Genomic DNA, 22,974 nt, shown 5'->3' with positions numbered 1-22,974 from the left:
TTGTAAAATAAAAAACAATTGTTATTAAATATTTTAAATGTAATAAAGGCATATGAATTTAATTTTTAATTGAGAGTTAACCCGCTTTATACATTTTCACTTAAAACGAGACAAAAGTAACCTATAAAATTTAACTTCTTAAGTTCTTTACTTCGCGACGCGTCACATTTATTTTTAATAAATTAAATAAATAATATAATTAAATATAAATATAAATTAAATAAATAATATATTTAAATATAAATATAAATTAAATAAATAATATAAATATAAAATATAAATCCACAATATTTATTATCCATAATTATTCCATTATTTATTTATTTATCCACAATATTTTTATTTATTATATTAATAGAAATTATTATTCAATATTATTTATTAATTATTAAATCAAATATTTATTTTGAAATATAATTTGAATTTCATTTTGAAATACATTTTTAACTTTAAGTTTTAAATACAATTTTAAATTTATTTGTAAATACAACTTTTAATTTATTTTTGAAATTAATTTTTTTTTTTAATTATAATTTTAAAAACAATTTTTTATCCTGTCTTCGACGTCTCGAATATAAGACTGACCAGAAGACTGAAAACTAATTTTAACTAATACTCAATTCATTCTTCTTGTATTTCTTTTCACATTTCTCTCTGACGTTAATTTGTCCATCAAAATCGATACCTCATTTTTCAAACTGATCATTATATTGCCGTCTCTCGCAGCGATGAAAGGAATTATCCGAATGTCGCCCAATAACCGAATCGTTAAATAATTTTAATTACTTTAATTTTTAATTATCTATTTTTTATTTCTCTTTTTTACTTTATTTTTTTTTGTTTATTCTTTTTTTTCTTAATTTATTCCTTTCAATTATGTGTAAAGTAATTTTATAAATTCATACACTTTATAAATTATTTAATGTTATATTGTTTCTTAAATACTTCGAAATTAATTGAATTTTAAGAGTTGGGTTAACAATTTTCATAAATAGATGAACTTCAAAAAGTTTTTAATTGGAAAGTTCATAAAATTTTAATTTTGAATTAATTTCATTAGAAATTTCATAAAAACATTTAAATTTTTGAAAAATTTTAATAATTAAAATGTTTGTAAAATTAGTTACAGTTTTTAGGTATATTTAATTAATTATTAAAAATAAAGGATTTTTAGAAGAATTTTAGTTAAAAACATTAAAAAAGTTGAATTTTTGAGAAGTAATAACTGATTGCAGAAATTCAATTATTTTTCAAAGTAATAAAATTCTTCGCAGAAGTTCAATTATGTTGAAAAATTTAAAAGAAAATTCTCGTCAAAATTTCAATTATCTTCATAAATAATAAAATTTTTCTCTAAAATTTAATTATTTTCAAAAATTTTTCTAAAATTGTTGGCAAAATTTCAATTATTTTCAAAAATTTCCCTCTATTCAATGATTTTCAATATCTACTATTTTAATTAACTTTTTCAAAAGAATTAAATTATTTAAAATACAATTTTGATAAAATTATTCGCAAATATTCAATTATTTTCATAAATAGTAAAAATTTTACAGGAATTCAATTATTTACAATTTTTTTTAAATTTCTTTGCAATAATTCAATTCTTTTTATGAATAATAAAACTCAATGCTTAATTTCAATTATTTTTAATACAATTTTAACAAATTTCCTCGAAAATTTTTATTGAAATTAGGCAAAAGAATTCAATTATTTAAAAAATTGTTGATAACAATTTTTATGAGAATTCAATTTTAAGAAACATTGAATTCAAATTCAATCACTTTCACAAATAATATAATTTTTCACCAAAATTCAATTATGTATAAATATTTTTATAAAATTCTTCCCATAAATTCAATTATTTTCACAAATAATAAAATTTTTCCCGAAAATTCAATTATTTTCACAAATAACAAAAATCATTTCAAAATTTCAATTATTTAAATTTTTTTTAATTATTTCATGGAACTCAATTAACATTATATTGAAAATAATTTAATTGTTGTAAAGAATTGTATCAAAATTCTTCATAATAATTGAATTCTTTTAAAGAATTTAATTAAAATTTTATAAAAAATTGAATAATTTTATTAAAATTGTATTAAAAATAACTGAATTCCTAGGAAAAAGTTTTATCAAAATTTTTGAAAATATTTAAATTTCTGTGAAAATTTTGATATTTATGAAAATAATTGAATACTTGCCAAGAATTTTATTAAAATTTTTCAAAATAATTTTATTCTTTTAAAATTATTTAAAGATTCTATTTTTAATTGAAGAATTTCCTAATAATCGAAATTTCGTAAAATTGAATTGTAAACAATGGATTTGTAAATTCTTAAAGAACTTTTTCAAAAGTTTTCAAAAATAATTGATTTAAAGACGAATTTTATTTCAAAATTCTAGAAAATAATTATTTAATTGAAATGATGAAAATAATTTCGAAGAAATTGCGGTAACTAAAATTATTATAATATAAAAATATATAATTTTATTACACGAAGAAATCGATGACTCCGAGTCGAAGACTCGGAGTGATCAATATCTTCATGTTTTATAATAATATAGATTCTTATAAGTTGTTAATTTTCAGAAAGGTTTAAATTTGAAATTTGAAAATCTTAATTTCTATTGAGAAATAATAATAATCAAATATATTTTTAAAAAAGAAATTATTAATGTTTTCGAATAATTTTACATTGAAAGAAATTCGTAAATAAATGTAATAGAATATTTTTCTGAGTATCTATATAATCTTAGAGTGAATCAGAATATTCTTCAGTGTCAGTAAGAAAACAAAATTTTTTCTGAAAATTTGGGAAAAGTCAGGGGAAAATCAAATAAAATTTTTGTCGCAATCTTGTTTTCTATACTTTTTTTATACAAATCAAAATTTCCTTATTTCTGTCAATTTTAATTTTAAATAAAATTATTATAATCTAAAAATTTAATTTTCATATAAACAAAAGGAATAAATTCTCCCCCCCACCCAATTGTTTCTTAAATTTTTGAGAATATTCACAAATTGAGATAAAATTGTCACAGAACATTTTAGGGGTTTAAAAAGAAAAGCGTCTAATTTTAAAGATTCATCGTCAAAGTAAATCCTTAGCGAATTAAAGATAACTCTTGACGTGAATCGTAAACCGTGGGGTTTCTCATTCTTTTTTTTTCCTTTCCCTCTCAACCCCTTTTTGTGTGCTATATATATGGAAAAGTGGCGGAAGAGAAAAGACGAACGAGACATTTTCAAGATGGCGATGCCTCTCTTTTTCTCCCCCTCTTTTCATCTCTTCCTCTCTCTCTCTCTCAATCTCTCTCTCTCTCTTTCTCTCTAGTCTTGAGAGAGGAAAAAGGATGGATAGGTGTGTAGACTCTCTAAAAAGAATCTTATCTAGTCCGACATCGAAGAGACCTGCTACGATGATTTAAAGAAGCGAAGCGGCAGGACAGTGGATTCTGCTCCAGCCAACCAAAAACTCGATAACTTGACTCGCGTATACCTTCGACCTTTTTTAGATGAAAAAAAAAAAATCCCCTCCTTTCATCGACCAATCTTCAGAATCTTGTCATCATATCAGATTCGTAAAGCCCGTCTTCTCGACATTAAAGGGACACTGTTGGTCCTGATATTTAGTGAAAAGTACATTTTTTCCAAAGTTCTCGTACTTTTGAATTCGAAAACTTAAAATTTAGGTCGAATTTTATTTTTTCGCAGTGGAACAGAAAAGCAAAAAAATTTAGGTCAAGTGTCACAGGTCTGAGGAAAAATTTGAAATTGGGATAAATTTCCTCGTCTTCAGGGGAATAGAGAGAAGAAAATTTAGGTCAATTTTAGGTCAAGACAGGTCACAAAAAATACTTTTAGTTGACCTAAATTCACCTGAGAGTGAATTTAGGTCAAATTCACTTTTCAGCAATGGAACAGAAAAGAAAAAATTTTTAGGTCAAGTGTCAAAGGTCCAAAGTAGAAAAAAAATTTTAATTTAGGATATATCTTCAGGGGAATAAAGAGAAAAAAATTTAGGTCAAGACCGGAAGAAATACTAAACATTCACGTCTAATTAACTTTTCAGCAGTGGAACAGAAAAACAGTGTAAAAAATTTTTTAAGTAAATGTGAAAGTGAAAAGTTTTTGTGTGAAGTCAACATTTTTTTAGTGAAAGTGAGAATTTTTTGAAGTAAAAGTCAAGTTAGGTCAAGTTTTAGGTCCAAAGGAGAAAAAAACTTGAAAGTAAAGACTAATTCCCTCGTCTACCGTGGAATCAGAAAAGCAAAAAATTTAGGTCAAGTGTCACAGGTCCAGGGGTGCGTTCATTAACTTTCACTTTCACTCAAAAAATTGTCACTTTCACGAGAAAAATTTTGACTTTCAGTTAAAAAACTTTTACTTTCACTCAAAAAATGTCTAAATTAATTTTAAAAAATTCTCACTTTTACTAAAAAAAAAGAATTTGACTTCAGTCAGAAAAGTTCAATTTCACTCACAAAATTGCACTTAATTCTTACTTTAACTCAAAAAATTGTCACTTTCACATTTACTAAAAAAATGTTGACTTCACAAAAAAATGTTTACATTTACTCAAAATATATAGTTACTTTCCCTAAAAAATTCTTATTTTCAGGGTAAAAAATGTTTCATTTTCATTAAAAGAAAGCTCACTTTCACTGAAAAAGTGTTGACCTTTATTCTCATTAAATTGTCATTTTCACTTTCACTCACAAAATTTCCAAATTCATTAAAAAAATTTCCACTTTTATTAAAACAATTCAACTTCATTCAAAAAATTAACTTTCAGTAATACATTCCACTTTCCCTAAAAAATTCTTACTTTTACTTTGACTCAAAAAATTCCACATTCATTAGAAAAATTCGATTTTACGCAAAAAAATCAGTTACAGTGAAATATTCCACTTTCCCTAAAAAATTCTTACTTTTACCATTCAATCAAAAAATTTTCACTTTCACATTCACTCAAAAAGTTTTCACACTTCTTCAAAAAATTTTCACTTTCACTAAAAAAATGTTGAATTCACACAAAAAATTGTCACTTTCACATTTACTTAAAAAATTTTCAAATTCTTTTAAAAATTCCCCACTTTCATTAAAATAATGTTTACATTCAGTTAAAAAATTTTACTTTTCCTAAAAATGAAAACTTTTCCTATTTATGGTAAAAAATTTGTCACTTATTCATAAAAAAATTCTCACTTTCTCTAAATAGATGTTGACTTAACTCAAAAAAGTTTCAAATTCATTAGAAAGAATTCGACTTCTCTCAAAAAATTCTGATTTATCGAAAAATTTCCCTACTCCTAAAAAATTATTACTTTTACTTTCACTCAAAAAATTGTCACTTTCACATTCACTTAAAAAATTTTCACACTAATTCAAAAAATTCTCACTTTCACTAAAAAAATGTGTACTTTACACAAAAAATTGTCACTTTCACATTTACTTAAAAAATTTTCAAATTCGTTAAAAAATTTCCCACTTTTACTAAAATAGTGTTTACATTCACTCAAGGAATTTTACTTTTCCTAAGAATAAAAACTTTTCCTACTTGTGGACAAAAATTTGTCACTTTCATTAAAAAAAATTCAACTTCTCTAAAAAAAATTCAGTTTTAGTGAAATAATTTCCCTTTCCCTAAAAAGTAAAAAATTGTTGTGTAAAAGAAGAAGAAAAGGTTCTTTATAAATAACTTATCTCAAACTTATTTTTAAGTTTTAACTCATTCTTCTTTGTAAATAACTATTAATTCCTTATTTTTAAAAAATTATTAAAATTTTTAGCTAAATCCAAAATATTAGTGAATATTAGCCAATGCCAAAAATATTATAAACCCTCAAAATATGCATATTTTGACCATGGTAGGTGGGCACTTTTTCTACAGATTTTTGCCATATTTTTATATATAAAAATTGAAATTTTTTCATACTTAAATGTATTTTTGTTTTTGTTCATAGTTTGCTCGACTTTCAGCAGTGGAATTTTTTTTTTCTCGCAGAATTCTTATAATTACTTGTCTCCAGTATTAATACAGCAATTAAAGATGAATATTTAATTAAATTTGAGTGCGAGAATTGAGATCATAAATTAGAGGGAATATCCCTCTTGAACATACGGCAGTGGCATATGGAGAAATCCTATGGTTTATATATATACGAATATACATCTCACACCAAATTATTATACATGATGCACACGTCCGGTTAGAACATAGAATATTACACATACATCTATACACAATAAAATCGCATGCTTTCCATCTATTTTCTCCTCCCCCACCACAACGAAATAATAAACACGGGATAACAAATTGATAATCCGGAACCCCATAACCGTATACGAATATATTTTTCAACTAAATCTGTGGCCCTCTGATACTAAAAGAAGTTTCTACGCTCGTTGTCGCGCCAAATGGGCCGCTATAAAAGCCTTGGGGTGTTGGTATCGTTTCTTTTCTCCCTCTATCCCCCCCCTCTATTTTTCTCCTCATCTTTCTCTATGGGGTTGCTCTCTAATGTTATATATACGAAATTCTCTTAGTTGACTTAAAAATTATACTCTTTAAATTTATAACATAATTTATTTTCTTTATTTTAGTATTTTATGTTTGTTGTTTGTTAAGAATATAATTATTTATATAAAGACGGAAAATATTTTTTAAAATTATTTTTGTTCCTTTGTGAATTTAGTGACCTTATTAGTTAGTCATATTAGTAATAATAAAAGACCTCCTAAACTCGTATGTGAATTTTTTTTTTATTTTCATGGGGTTTTCGTCTCGTCTTGCCCTTTTTACAGTTGACCTAAATTTTTTGTTCTTTATTCCCCTGAAAACGAGAGAATTTATCCTGATATATTTTCTCCTTACTGATAATTTTTTTAAGTAAAGTCAACAATTTTTTAGTAAAAGTGAAAATTTTTTTAAAGAATGTTAAAACTTTTTGAGTGAATGAGAAAGTGACAATTTTTTACATAAAGTTTTTAAAAGAAATATATTTAGAAAGAATTTAAAAAAAAAAATGTTAAGAAAATTTAAAAAAAAATTTTTTTGGAAAACGTTTTCAGAAAATATCAATTTGAGAAATTTTAATAAATCCTTCATTTACGATGATGTTATAACATCGTCAAGATGTGCGACAATAAGGAAGCCATAAACCATTAGTGGATTGTCGAATACCACAAAGTACGCGCTTGAGATTAATTTTAGGGATGCTGCGACTCTGCGAGAGTCTCTGCGAGAGAGAGAGGAAAGGGTGTACGTGTATTTGGAGACGCATATATATTAAGGAAAGACGTGTGAGAAGGATATAATGTCCTCTCGAGAAAGAGAAATGGTTTAGGAGAGGTTTTTTCTTTTTGGATATAACCTGACCGCAGCTAACAACTTTTCCTATATCCCCCGAGATTCAGGGATTAATTGACACATTGGCATTGAGATGCCTTTACTGTCAAGAGAGAACGCATCTATTGCTCTCTAGTATATATAAGGTTTCTTTCTCGTGACTGATGAGAACAAGGCGTTGAAAAAAAGGACTCGCGTAATCTTATTTTTTGCTCTCTCGAAAGCCTATATATCCAAAAATTACAAATTATTTATGGATTATGTATATAAATACTCTTCGTATTGTTTAAAAATATTTTATCGCCGTAGAGTCAGAATTTTCTAACGGCCCCCTCATGAGGACCGTTACGTTACGTCAAAATATAGGTCAATGTTGGACTATTTTTTAACATACAGGTCAAAAAGAAGCCCCATAATGACCCACTAAAGAGTCGTTACCCTTGGTAACAATTTAGGTCAAATTTAACCTTTCTTTGACCTACAGGTTAAAAAAAGACCTCGTAAGGCCCCCCTAATGAGTAGCGTTACCCTAGGTCAGAATTTAGGTCAAATTTGACGTATTTTTCAACCTTTAGGTCAAAAAGAGGCATTATAAAGACCCTCTAAAGACTCGTTACCCTAAGTCAAAATTTAGGTCAAATTTGACCCATTTTTTAACCTACGGGTCAAAAACAGACGCCATAAACGCCATTTAGAGAGTCGGTACCCCACGTCAAAATTTAGGTCAAAAGTGACCTAATTTTATAGCTACAGGTCAAAAATTAGCGCTACAACGTTCCCAAGGGAACGTTACATAACTACAACTACATAGCTACAACTTTACCTTTCGTCAAAACAGTTCAAATTAAACTATTTTCGAATTACATGTCAGTACTTAGTCATCATGTTAAAATTTCCAACACATTAGACCTATTTTTGAGAGTAAATCGAGATTTAAATTTTTTTAAAAATTATAATGTATTATGTCTATTATGGATATTATGTTTATTTTGTATATATTGGCGCAAGATAAACACGCACACATAATGTGTGTGACAAAAAATTTGTGTGGAACAATTTGTGCAAAGGAGCTTGACTGATGGCAAATAACTCAACTAATCAGTGACTCCCTTCTGGAAAACACTTTTCCTAGAGGAGACGCGACGGCATAACTCCGATGAAGGGCACGTCTCGAGGTAACAGATTGGAATTTAATACGTGAGGGGGAGGGGCTGATATCAAAGTACGCTAGAGCATTGCTTATATATACCATTGTGACTAAAAACTTATACGTTAGGAATGTTACTTATTAGTAATGTCACTTATACTTTATAATAATCTTTCAACAAATTGTTAAATTGGTTTTGGAAGTTTCCATCAATATGAGTTTTCTTCTTTCAATTTTTACATTTGAACTTTCTTTTTTAATTTCCACTTTGAATTTTCTTTTCCTGCTCTTGCTTTGAGTTTTCTTTTCCAATTTTCACTTTGAAATTTTCTTTCCAGCTTTCACTATGAGTTTTCTTTTCTAGTTTCCACTTTGAATTTTCCTTCATAGCTTTCACTTTGAATTTTCTTTTCCAGTTTCCACTTTTGGAAAATTGGAAATTTTTGATAATGCTTTTTTTTGGAAAAGTATAGAAGAATTTTAGTTTAGAAATTCAATTATTTTCAAAAATGTAAAAAAATTCTTGGCAACATTTTAATTATTTTCAAAAATTTTCATGAATTCAATGATTTTCAATATCTACTATATTAATAAAATTTTTCAAAAGAATTCAATTTATTTAAAAAAAATTTTAATAAAATTGTACGCAAACATTTAATTATTTCCATAAATAATAAAAATTTCACACGAATTCCATTATTTACAAATTTTTTTATAAATTCCTTAGCAATAATTCAATTATTTTCATAGATAATAATTTTTTTACAGAGATTCAATTGCTTTAAAAGAAAAACTAAAATTCTTTTTAATTAAATTAAATTCTCGTAGAATTTTGTAATAAAAATTAATTCAAAAATGAATTTTAGTTCAAATTTTAGATAATAATTGAATATTAAAATCAATATATAGCGTAAATTTTTAGAAATAATTAAATTTTGAAAAGGTTTCAAATTAAAATATTTTGAAATATTACATTTTTTATACTTTTAACTATAACAATTCTGTAGAATGAATTCTTTTGAAAAAGTTTAGTCTAGAAAATTCAAAAGAAATATCGTAAAAATTTTAATTATATCTTTAGAAATAAGAAAATTCTTCTTCGGATTTCAATTATTTTCAAAAATTTTTAATAAAATTCTTCAGAAAATTACAATTATTTCTAAAAATTTTCTTTAGTTAAATGATTTTCAACATATATTATTTTAATAAAATTTTCCAAAGAATTCAATTATTTAAAAGAAATTTTATTAAAATTGTACACTTTACATTTATTTTCATAAATATCTAATAAAAATAATTGACAGAAATTTAATTATTTCGAAATTTTTTATAAATTCTTTCGCAATAATTCAATTATTTTAATAAATAATAAAATTTTTTACAGGGATTCAATAATTTTCATAAATAATAATTTTTTTTTAGGAATTTAATAATTGTTTTTATAACTAATGAAACTGATCGCAGGATTTTATTTATTTTTGATACAATATATTTTAATCAAATTTCACAAAAAATGTAATTATTATTAAAATTTTTATTAAAATTTGTTAAAAGCATTCAATTATTTAAATATTTGCTGATAAAATTCTTTATATGAATATAATTTTAAGAAACATAAAATTATTTAATAAATTACTCATTTTTGTATTTATATAATTGAATTCTCTTAGAATTTTCTAATAAACATTTATTTAGAAATAAATTTTAGTTAAAAAGTGAGGTAATAATTGAATATTAAAAGCATTATAACGTGAATTTTTAGAAATAATTGAATTTTGAAAAGATTTGAAATTAAAATCTTTGAAAATTTGAATTTTTCATACTTTTAGCTAACAATACTGTAGAATATTAATTTTTTTGAAACACTGAACATTGAACTTTTTCTGAAATTATTTAAAGTTTTTAAGTGAATTTTCTAATTTATATTTAATTGAAGAATTTCCGAATAATCAAAATTTTGTAAAATTGAATTGTAAACAAATATGGATTTGAAAATTCTTAAAGAACTTTGTCAAAAATTATTCAAAAAAATTGATTTAGATAAGAATTTTATTTAAATATTCTATAAAATAATAACTGAATTGAAATGATGAAAATAATTTTGAAGAAATTACAATAATAATATTTTTATAATACAAAATAATGATTTTATTACTCGGTCATCTTTAATCATTCTAGAACATGAAGAAATCGATTACTCTGAGTCGAAGACTCGGAGTGATCGATTTCCTCATGTTCTAGAATAATACTCTTATAAGTTTTATAATTTATAATTCTTATAATTTGAAAAAGGTTTGCATTTGAAATTTTTGAAAATCTTAGGTAACTCCTATGGAAAAATGATAAATATATGATTGATAAAGATGATGATTTTTTTAAAATAAAACTGTTGATATTTTTTAATAATTTTACAATTAAAGAAATTCGTAAATAATATGTGATAGAACATTTTTTTAAGTATCTATAATCATTTTTAAGAGTGAATCATCAGAATATTCTTTGGGGTCAGGGAAAAAGTGAAAATATTGTTTGGAAATCAGGAAAAAACGAAATTAAATTTTTTGTGGTAACCCCGTTGTTTCAAGCTTGTTGCAAATTTCCCTGACCTATCTTGAACCAACCCAGTGAAAAAAATTATAAGAAAGAATAAATTTTCACGAATTGGTGACATAAAATTAAAAATTTTTTTTTAAAAACAAAAATTATCTTTCTTAATTTGAAAAAGTGCAGAAAGGTCGCAAATCATGAGGATGGCCAAACAGAATGGCCAAGTGGTCAGTGGTTTGACGCGATAAGGGACGTGCACTATGTACCTCTCCACCTCTTGAATTTTGTGTGCGGCAGGCTCTCGAGTGAATTATGGTCATCCCAAACGGACCTCTCTCTCACTCATAGTCCGGCGCTCAATTTACAGATGATTCCGCGTGTTACCACTGGTCCGCGTCTGGTTAACCTTCGTGCCAAACACTTAATCTTCCCCTCCATCCATTTCTCCGCGAGCGTTACATTAAATACTCTCTCGCACCTACACACACACACACACACAAATACAAATGTATATATGGACCATTTTCGTCTATAAATATTATATGCTGGCGAAATTGTCGTTTCATAGAGAAGTCGTCGTTTGGGTTTTGTTGTTCATCTCATACCCCGTTGAATGCCGACCCTCGTGGCCCATAAACTTCTACCCTTCTTCTCTCTCTCACTGATCGCTTTATATATATGTATAGATATACATTGGTTTTCTCCGTGCACACAGAACGCGTGCCCTGACCTCTCCGCAGATTTATGGGTCCTCGATCGTCCGACAATAGCCAACAAGTTGGCGGAAAACGATCCCAAGCCAATACATCTTAACGTCGATAAGTGACACTTATTCCAGTTCAATATTTTTCATGCGGAAAATTAATTTCCTTGTTTCAATAATAATTGCTAATAACTCAATAATAATAAGAAAAAAAATATTCAATGAGAAAAATAATAATAAAAAACATTAATAATAATTAAAAGTAATAGACTTAAATTAAATAAACTTATATCTAAAAAAGTGGAATTTACAAAAAATTAAAATTGACCTGAACTTTCGAGAATACTTTTCCTGCTTTTGGCTTTGACCTGAACTTTAAGATTAAGCTTCTTTACTGAACTTTATAGCTTTTGATCTAGATTGTTAAGTACAGAAACGGTAAACAATTTAAGGCATTTTATTCTCTTTTTAACTGCTTATATGGACCTAAAATTAGAGAATAATTTTCTGCCTTTGAGCTTTGACCTAAACTTTAAGCTTGCGGTTGTTCACTGAACTTTATTTTAAAATATAAAATTGTGAGTGAAAGTAAGTAAAAATTTTAGGGTTTTTGATTCCTCTTTTAGCCTTTTAAAATTGACCTGAACTTTCGAGAATATTTTTCATCTTTGACCTTTGACCTAAACTTTGAGCTTGCGATTGTTTACTGAATTTTATAGCTTTTGATCTAAGACATGAAAAAGAAAAAATGGAAAATAATTTGAGGGTTTTCTGGTCTCTTCTTATCCGCTTTTATTGATCTGGATTAATAGAATACTTTTCCGCCTCTGAGCTTTGACCTTAATATTAAGCTTGTGATTGTTTACTGAACTTTACTTTAAAATATAAAATTGTGAGTAAAAGTAATTAAAAAAATTTAGGGTTTTCGATTCCACTTTTAGCCTATTAAAATTGACCTGGGCTTTTGAGAATAATTTTTATCTTTGAGCTTTGACCTAAACTTTGAATATGCGATTTTTTACTGAACTTTACTTTATGTTATAAAATTGTGAGTAAAAGTAACTGTATGTAAATTTAGAGAATACTTTTCCGCCTTTGAGCTTTGACCTAAACTTTGAGCTTGCGATTGTTTACTGAACTTTACTTTAAAATATAAAATTGTGACTGAAAGTAAGTAAAAAATTTAGGTTTTTTATTCCTCCTTTACCCTTTTAAAATTGACTTAAACTTTTGAGAATACTTTTCATCTTTGAGCTTTGACCTAAACTTTGAGCTTGCGATTGTTTACTGAACTTTACTTTAAAATATAAAATGGTCAGTTAAAGTAAGTAAAAAATGTAGAGTTTTTGATTCTTTTTTTGGCTTTTTAACATTGACCTAAACTTTTGAGAATACTATTTCATCTTTTGCACTTTGACCTAAAACATTAGGTTTACGATGGCTAACTGAACTTTATTGCTGTTGATCTAAAACATTAAGTAAAAAAACGATAAATAATTTGACGGTGCTTATTCTCTTCTTAACAGCTTTTATTGACCTGAATTTAGGGAATACTTTTCCGCCTTTGAGTTTTGACCTAAACTTTGAGCTTGCGATTGTTTACTGAACTTTACCTTAAAATATAAAATTGTGAGTAAAAGCAAGTAAAACAATTTAGGGTTTTCGATTCATCTTTTATCCTTTTAAAATTGACCTGAACTTTCGAGAATACTTTCCTGCTTTGACTTCGACCTGAATATTAAGTTTACATTTGCTTGCTGAACTTTATAGCTTTTGATCTTTTGATATTAAGTAAAAAAAAGGGTAAATAATTTAAGGGTTTTCTATTCTCTGCTTAACCGCTTTTATTGACCAGAATTTAGAGAATACTTTTCGTTTTGACCTAAACTAAATTGCTGTTTGGACCTTATATCTTTCAATCTAAAATTCTACGTAAAAGAAAGCGAAAAATTTAATGATTATTGACTCCCTAACTTAACCTTTCCAATCTGACCTGAATTTTGAAAATACTTTTCTTTTCTTGAGCTTTGACCTAAAATTTTTTTGTTTCGCTCTGGTCTGAACTCTATAGCATTTGATCTAGAACATTGAGTAAAAACTAAAAAGAAGATAAGAATTTTTGGCTTTACTTTACCTTTTGATAAAGAAAGCATGAAAGACAGCGAAAATTTTAAAGATTTTGAACTCCTGACCTAACCTTATTTTAAATTTGACCTGAATTTTAAGAATACTTTTCTTTATTGAGCTTTGACCTGAACTTCAATTTTAAAACTACTTTTTGAAGTTTACCTTCAAATCTACACTTCTGTGTAAAATAAAGCATAAAAATTAATGATTTTTAATTCCCGACTTAACCTATCGAATTTGACATCAATTTTAAGAATACTTCTCTTCATTAAGCTTTGACCTGAACTTTATGTTTAAAATTACTTTTTGAACTTTACCTTTTAACCTAAACATTTGAGCATACAAAAGAAAGCGAAAATTTTAATGATTTTTAATTTTCGACTTGACTTTTTGAATTTTACCTGAATTACGAGAATACTTTCCTTCTTTAAGCTTTGACCTAAATTTTGAGTCTATGATTGGTCACTGAACTACATAGCTTTTGAACTAGAAAACATTAAGTATATAGAGAATAAAAAAATTAGTAGGCTTCTTATTCTCTTCTTTACATTTAAAAACTTGACCTGAATTTTAAGAATACTTTTCTTCTTTGAGCTTTTGACCAAAACCTTGCCATTATTTTACAAATATAATTTTAAGATATTTTAAAATTCCTGCAACATTAATGTATGCTAATGGTTATTATCAATTTAGTACTAATAGTAATTAGCCGTTGGAAGTAGTAAGAGTAGTTTCACTAGTAGTATATTACTAGTAGATTAAATAGTATTAGTAGTATTAGTATAGTATTGTAATTTAATTGTAGTTTAATTGACAATTCTATTGGAGGGGGTCTAGAAATGTTATTTAATTGATTATTTAATTGACTAGCCTATTGGATGGGGTCTAGAAATATTATTTAATTGATTTTTTAATTGACTAGCCTATTGGAGGGGGTCTAGAAATATTATCTAATTGATTATTTAATTGACTAGCCTATTGGAGGGGGTCTAAACTAGTATATTCAATAGTATTAGTAGTATAAATAATAGTAATAAGTTATGTAATTAATGATAGTATAGTAATAAGAAATAGTTGTAGTATTGTTAGTAACTATTGACTATACTACAACTACTTAATTACTATTATTAATAATAACATTAGTAACATAAGTACTAGTGAAGTAGTAGTAGTAGTAGTACTCAGTAGTAATAGTATTAATAATAGTTTTTTTTATCAACAGCAGCAATAGAAGAGTATTTTTTGTGGTATTAGTAGTGGTAGAAGTATTATTAGCAATAGTAGTACTAGTAGAGTAAAGTAATGTTTTACTAGTGGTATTAGAAATAATATTAGTAACAATAACAATAGTACTAGTAGAATATCAATAGTGTTTTTAGTAGTAAAAGTAGTCCTAGTAACAATGCCAGTAAAAGTAGTAAAATCTATCGTCCCAAAAGTTCCAGTTCCCTCTTGTACAAGTATACAAAAATACCCCAAAATATCATAATGATCCTGCTTAATGAGACATAGGAAATAGTGACCATTAAAAACTATCCCCATGCTGTTGATGATGGCATTTTGTTCACAGCAGTCCACACATGTACGCACATAAGTACAAAACAAAATTTTCTCCATCCACACATTACAAAGGTCCAATTTGTATTCGGAAAATGAAAATGAATCCTGAATTAATTCTATTTTTCTACACTCAGCGGCAATGGTCCAAGGGGTCTTGACTCTCCTATAATATAGTCCATCGGTCAAGACAATTTGGATACGGTGGTTGTCAAAATCCTTTCATACATACGGGAAAATAAACGATATTCCTACACATTGCGGTAGACAATATTTCTATAATAGTCGAATATGTTTTGTAAATGCATGCGTGCGGCGGTAAATTTTCATCATACACCATATCCTGCATGTATACAATACAAACTTCTGTATTCCAGATGCAGAATTTTCATGAAAATGAAAGGAGTGGCTCGAGGAGTGTCATTAGCCGTCGGAAGTCCATGCGGCACCCTGTGGAGGGTTGAAAATTTGGTGTCGGGTAGTTAAAGCACGAGTGCATATTGAACTTAATGAATGGATCACTTAATGTTCGAATATGGTCGTCAAAAATTGGTCGAATTTTCCTTTTTTCGTTTTTCTTTGGTAAATTACAACATTTCTTTTGTTTATTCTCTACTTTTTTTTAAATAATTTTGTTGTTACTGTATGATTGTTTTAGATCCATCTGTTTGTGAATCTAACAATTTTTCATATAGTTTATCTATATTTTAGCTATTTTCAATAATTTTTATCTTCAAATTAACTATATTTTCAGATAAAACAGGAAGATTTTGAGACATTTGTCGAACATCCGTAAACGTCAGTTTCTGCATAATGATCCTAACAGAATGATTTTCGAGGAAAAAAATTGGTTCCATACAAGGGGACGGAAAATAAACGAAAAGAAATGGCAGACCTGAATGCTCAGAAATAAAAATTGTAGGCTAATTTTAGCCTAAAATTCGGCCTAATTCGATCTAATTTCTATCAAAATTTTTCTATTTAAGATATTTAAGAATACCTCATAATATACGACCTCTCAAGGACGGTTAACCGACGGCTTCGGCAGACGCGATATTGGCGAACGTCCCTCTATTAGTATAATGAACATCCTAATGAATACGAAATTTTTATTTAATTTTCAAATGGAGAATCTAAAGAGATATGAGTAAAGCATGTTTAAAAGTTTTCTATATAGAAATGTGTAATTAAAATGGTCGAAGTTATCGCATAAATTTATATTATGATCTTTTAATTAAGAATAAAAGGTAATGAAATAAAAGTATTTAGTTCGGAATTCCCAAACATCACACGAATTTTTAGCTGTATTAGCAGCAAATAATTATGATTATTAGCTTCTATGGAGTAAAAAATTTAAAACCTCTATAGCAGGATATCTGCTATTTTTATTATAATATAATTATGATTATTAGCTGCTACAACCAAAAAATTTTACACCTCTATAACAGGATTTGCTGCTATAGCCAAAAATTTTAAACCTTAGCACAATAGCTGCGATTTTTAGCTATAATGCTGGTAACGAATAATTATGGTTTTTAGCTGTTATAATAATCACAAAATTTGACTATGTGATGTTAGCTATACACAAAATATTAATAGTCACTAGAGATGTTAAAAATGGGTCTCAAAACCTATTTGAAATGCTAAATACTAAATGGTTTCTCAAAAAGTATTTCAAATATAAAATATAAATAAAAACTAGTTTTTAAAAAGTTATTTCAAATGCAAAATAGAAAATACGTATTTTTAAAATAGTTTTACAAAAATAAAAAGCTTTTCTTTAAATGAACTTTATTTTTATATAACTATTTGACATTTTCATAAAATAGGATTGTAGTTTAAATCAGAATATAATTTACAAAACACTAAAAATTTGAAAGCCTTTAAAAGCTCTCATGATCATGCCTCCAAAAGAGAAAAGTCAAAATGCTCTATTAAAAAAGCGAGCATGGTAACCCCTTCTGAAAATGTTTTATATTATTCTTTTAATTTGACTCTATACAATAAACTAATTTTTTGAAAAAATTGTTAGAAAACTTTGTCAGCAATTAAATAAAATGTTTCATTTTCAAATGCTTGATATGGAATCCTATAACTTTGAACCTAAAAAGTTCCATTTTAAGCATACAAAAATGAATATTTTCCCAAAGTTTGGTAAAATTTCAAAGAAAATAAATGTGGCGGAAATGAACCTCCTTAAAAGAAAAATTACTTCAATTTAAAAAAAGTTTTCTTGTATTTTGCATTTTCGAATACCAAAATAGCAAAAAAACCATTTCAAATCAAAATGCAAAATTGTTTTCGGCAAATGCATTTAAAATATAAACTGAAAATAGACATTTTGCATTTTCTATTTTGCATTTGAAATAGATTTATTTGAAATAGTTAACATAGTCACTAGCAGATTATCAAATCGAAAAGACGAAAATATTTTAGCATATTCTTTTAGTTCATTCCTTTCATTTCTCTGTGACATTTTACTAGTGACGTTATTAATATTTTCTAGCTAAAATCGAAAAACCCAAGTTTAATAATCTGTTTCTTAAAATTTAGGATAAAATTTTTTTTCCTTTGCATTGCTAATAATCTGGAAGATATAACTAATTTTTTTCTACAGCACTCTCTAAATTTTTATTAGTAAAAATGTTTACAAATTTGAATTAGTGACTTTTTGCTTTTGAATTAGTAAATTTTACCAATAAATTAGTAGAAATAACTATTTATTAGTAAACTTTACTATTCCAAGAGCAAAAAGTCAGTTACTATGTCAAATTATAGTAAACATTTTTACTAATTAAAATTTAGAGAGCAGCCAAAAACTATATATAATTTTATTAGCTGTCACAGCCAAAAATGTGGGATCCATAGCAGAATAGCTAATTTTTAGCTGGACAGCTTATTTTAGCTACATTGAAGCTGATACTTATTTGCTACCATACCTAAAAATATGGAAGCTACAGCCGGATAACTAAATTTTATCTGTACTGCAGCCACACTGTTAGCATAAAAGTATCAAAGTGCAACGAATTGACACTAAAAATGTGTATCAAGTTAAAAATTGATTCGGATTTTCGGCATCAATATGTTCTATTGTAGTATCAATTTTCTACTTTTAAGAAAACAGTGCAATAACTGTATAGTTTCATTAGCTGACATAGCTATAAAAATGTGGAACCCATAGCAGAATAGCTCATTTTTAGCTAGTCAGCTGACTTTTAGTTACGTGGCAGCTGATAATTTTGAGCTGCCAATAGCTAAAAATATAAAAGCTACAGTCGGATAGCTAACTTTTATAGCAACAACAGACAATAATAATAGTTTTATAAGCTACCATGACTAGAAATGTATAGTGGAACTTATAGCCAAATAGCTAATTTTTAGCTGGACAGTTGTTGTTAACTATTTAGTTAACAACTGTCCAGCTAAAAATTAACTATTTGGCTCTATGTTTCAAAATTTAATATGATCATTTAAAACAGGGAAAAACGATGTTTTTATGTTACTTAATCGTATGAACGTATCAACTATTATTATATTTTCATACTAAAGATTGGTACAGACCGTACTAATTTTTTGCATATTACTTTGTCAAAAGCTGATACGTTCGTACAATTAAATAACCTAAAAAAACCTTTTTCCCCTGTTTAAAATGAACCATATTAATGTTTAAAATGAGTTACATTAACTTTTGAAACAAAAAGTCTACGGCAGCCGATACTAATTGGGTGAAATAAAAAATCTGGAAGATATAGCAGATAGTACATTTTTACCTATACTGCAATCAATAACTATATTTAATTTTGTTATCCACCATAGCTAAAATGTGGAACCCATAACAGTACAGCTCACTTTTAGCTTTCTGGCATCCGATAATTATTATCCGTCTTGGGGCCAGTTTCACCATCTCCGATTAAAAGTTAATCAATGATTAAATCCTTAACCGACCAATCATGGGCGGTTAAAACGACTTTAATCATTGATTAACTTTTAATCGGAGTTGGTGAAACTGGTCCTTAGTTAAGAGTGTGAAAGATAAAACAGGACAGCTGACTTTTGCATAGAAAATTGTGGGGGATTATTTTAACACCAAAATGGATTAAAGCGTTGCAGGTCTGCAACGCTTTAATCTATTTTGGTGTTGAAATAACCCCCCACAATCTTTTGGGTATACTTTAACACCAAAATGGTATTAAAATAATACACTCCACAATTTTCTGTCTATAGCTACAGGATCCAATAAGAATAGTTTTTAGAAATGGCTATATAGAAATCCGGCTATAGTTGCGGATATATAATTTTTATCTGCGGACGGCTCATCTTCAAGCCAAAAATCAACCAAAATATCAACTAATTCTTCTCTTCATCAAAAATTAAAAGACAATTCTTACCTTGCTGACTACTCTTTCTCGTGGTCTTCTTCTCCTTCATCCACGGGTACTCGGGAACGTTGACACCCGAGGGATCCGCGACACCGTGTGGATCAATCATTGTATGATAACCGGGATGATGTCCTGCATTAGGACTCATTGGTCCAACAGCGCCTGGCGAATGCTGAAGAGGACCATCGCTCGACAATTGGGGCAATGCCGTCATAAATTCGGCCATTGATGGTTGACTATTGATGAAGCCAGTTTCGGCTGAGCCACAATTTGGGTCCATCACTGATGGATGGGCCCCGTGCGGGGGCAGAACGGCTCCAGCCCCGGCCCCCGCGGCCACCGAGGCCAGCCAGAAGCCACCACCCCCTCCGTCGTTCGCCAGGACGGGCGTCGGGGACCTCGTCTTCACTGATGCAATCGCCTTATCCCCAATTAGACCCTCAATTTGTTCCAAATGCTGCCGATAATGACCCTCCTCTTGATGAATCAATTGTTGTCCTCGCATCAATCGCAAAACGGGTGTCTTTCACAAATGTACCAAAAAGGGGGAATTTCTCCTCAAAATTCCTTGAAATAACCTTCCTTGAATCCTTTAACGTTCCTGAAAAATTACGTTAAAACTTCCTTTGCAGGTTTTTCTTCAATAGTCGTTACAATTTTTTAAAAATCCGCTTTGCGACTTCAATTGTCCTTTGAAATTTCTTTAAAATTCCCTTTGAGATTTCTTTGAGATTTCTTTAAAATTCCTTTTGATATTTCTTTGAAACTCCCTTTGAGAGTTTTTTCAAATATCCTTTGGAACTTCTTTGATATTCCCTTGGAGATTTCTTTGAAATTCCCTTTACGATTTTAAATATCCTTTGAAACTTATTTGATATTCCCTTTGAGATTTCTTTGATATTTCCTTTGAGATTTCTCTAGCATGTCCTTTCAAATTTCTTTAAAATCCCCTTTATTTCTTTGAAATCCCTTTTGCGATTCCTTTGAGATTTTTTCGAATATCATTTGAAATTTCTCTGATATTCCCTTTGGGGTTTCTTCGAAATTCCTTTTGCAAAATTACTTTAAAATTCCCTTTGAAATTTCCTTGGAATATGCTTTGAAATTTCTTTAAAATTTCCTTTGAGATTTCTTTAAAATTCCTTTGGGATTTCTTTAAAATTCCTTTTGAGATTTCTTTAAAATTCCTTTTGAGATTTCCTTAAAGTTCCTTTTGGAGATTTCTTGGAATTTTCTTTAAAATTCCCTCTGAAGGTTCCTTAAAATTCCCTTTGAAACCTTTTTAAAATTTTCCTTTATTAATATCAACCTTTGGAATAGGATTTGAACCACTGGACTATTAAAAAATTAAGGGAAGACAACCAGTCCCCTAATTGTCTCAACTCGATTGTTTAGATACTGAGCACACCGAATTGGTTCCAAACTATTGCAAACGGGACAATAATTGATCCTTGCACTATTTATCATCACTATATTCAATCACTAATTGCGAACATTAATTATCCAGATTAAAATTCACACAATTCACTGAAAAACACTATTTTTCCACGAGTGAATTTTCATTTACAATTTGCAAAGAAATATTCACAACAATTGTCGAGCTTGTACTGTTCCGATCGAACGGAATCGAGTGGCGAAATGAAGGAGAGATGAAGAAAGAGCAAAAAGAAGAAATGAAGAAAGAGAGAGAGAGAGATAAAGAGATGAAGCGAGAGAAAGAGAGTGAGAGAGGGTGGAGAGAGAGAGAGAGAGAGAGAGGATGGTTATACTTTGAAATCCCACACGATCTTTTTCACTTCTCTCCAAAAACGTTCTTCGTGGCGTGTCTCTGTTGTTACTACTGTCTCCTTTTCTTTGGACACCAGTAAAAGGAGGAAGCGGGCACTCACTTTGGTGAGGATCACGTGACATTGGGTGCGGACCAATGGCAATACGGTAACGGGCCCGTTGAGCTCAACCCTCTTTTAACGTAGGCGGGCTATTGGCATCATGTTGGAGGGCATAAACGGGCTTGAAAGAACGTAGGTCCGGACTGCGGCAGTGCATATAACCGACTCTTGTGCAGCGGAGCACGAGGCACCCAAGGGCGGCCGCGAACATTGACGCACCGTGGGCGGTACGCGCTGGCGCGTATTTCTTCTCCCTTTAAGGTGGAGGGGGCCAATGTCACGTGCTCGACCACGAGGTTTTACAGGTATACTCTTTGAAACTTTCATCTCATGGATAAAGATGAACGAATACATTCTTATCGTTGGAGGTAGAGAGAGAGAGATAGGCAGGAATCCATTTACCGAATCGAATATGTTTATTGAAAGAGAAAAGTGATTCTCCATGGGGGCTTGCGAGTTGTTTTCAATAGTAGGCTTTTCTAAAAGTCGCTTAATAGTTCTTAGTGTCTTACAAAAGTAACACTATGGAAGTGTTAATCGCTGATTTCTTTAAAAATTAGGGGTCAAATGTCTTTAAAGGTACTATCTGTTCCTTAACAAATTTTTGAACCTACTTTTTTGTTTTTCCTCAAAAATGGTCTTACTCCCCTAAAACCTTTAACCCCCCCCCTTCCATTCTCAAACACCCTAATTTGTTAGAGACCTTCACATTTAATAAAAAAACTAATAATTTCTTTTAAATTCGTCCGCTATACATTAGGATGACTCTATTTTGTATTTTTAAAATCTTACTTTAGATTCATAATCGCAGTGACCCTGAAAACAAATAACAAAGTTTGAGATAAAATAATTTTTTTAAATTCTTCCGCCATATTGGAATCGCCATTTTGAATTTTTAAAAAATGACTTTAAATTCGTAATCAACGACCTGAAAAACTTCTATAGACACCCTGTTTGATCGACACTTGAAATTTGAGCTTTCATATAGTATTTTGGGACACAAATTTTGATAAATATATGTATCTGAACCTTAAGTAATTTTTCAAATTGATTAATATATGCGAACTTTAGTTTTGCTCAAAGTTTGATTCGATTTTTGAAGCTTCTATACAAAGTTTAAAAGGTTATTAAGCTTATAAACGGATTTGAATATTATAGGTGCAAATAATGCTTCAAAATATATTTAAGACGCAAACTTTGATTTTTGTACACTGAAAGCTTGGACAATTTCTGAGCAGTGATTAACATAATATAAGCTACTATAAAG

At 28.4% G+C, this 22,974-nt stretch overlaps 1 protein-coding gene across 1 annotated transcript in view; it reads right to left on the bottom strand.

The window, feature by feature from the left end:
• The window catches only part of LOC122503993 (homeotic protein proboscipedia-like), a 74,408-nt gene extending 52,598 nt beyond the window's left edge, over nt 1-21,810 (bottom strand). Inside the window, exon 1 of the mRNA XM_043614816.1 lies at nt 19,828-21,810. Coding sequence (XP_043470751.1) covers nt 19,828-20,323 — 496 coding nt within the window. The 5' untranslated portion in view covers nt 20,324-21,810. The remainder of the gene's footprint in view (nt 1-19,827) is intronic.
• Nucleotides 21,811-22,974: the final 1,164 nt, after the last annotated feature.

This window comes from Leptopilina heterotoma, unplaced genomic scaffold, assembly GCF_015476425.1.
Source record: "Leptopilina heterotoma isolate Lh14 unplaced genomic scaffold, ASM1547642v1 Lhet_11, whole genome shotgun sequence".
In the NCBI taxonomy this organism is placed as follows: domain Eukaryota; kingdom Metazoa; phylum Arthropoda; class Insecta; order Hymenoptera; family Figitidae; genus Leptopilina; species Leptopilina heterotoma.
The sequence above is the reverse complement of the archived record's forward strand: the minus strand, read 5'-3'. Positions and strand labels throughout refer to the sequence as shown.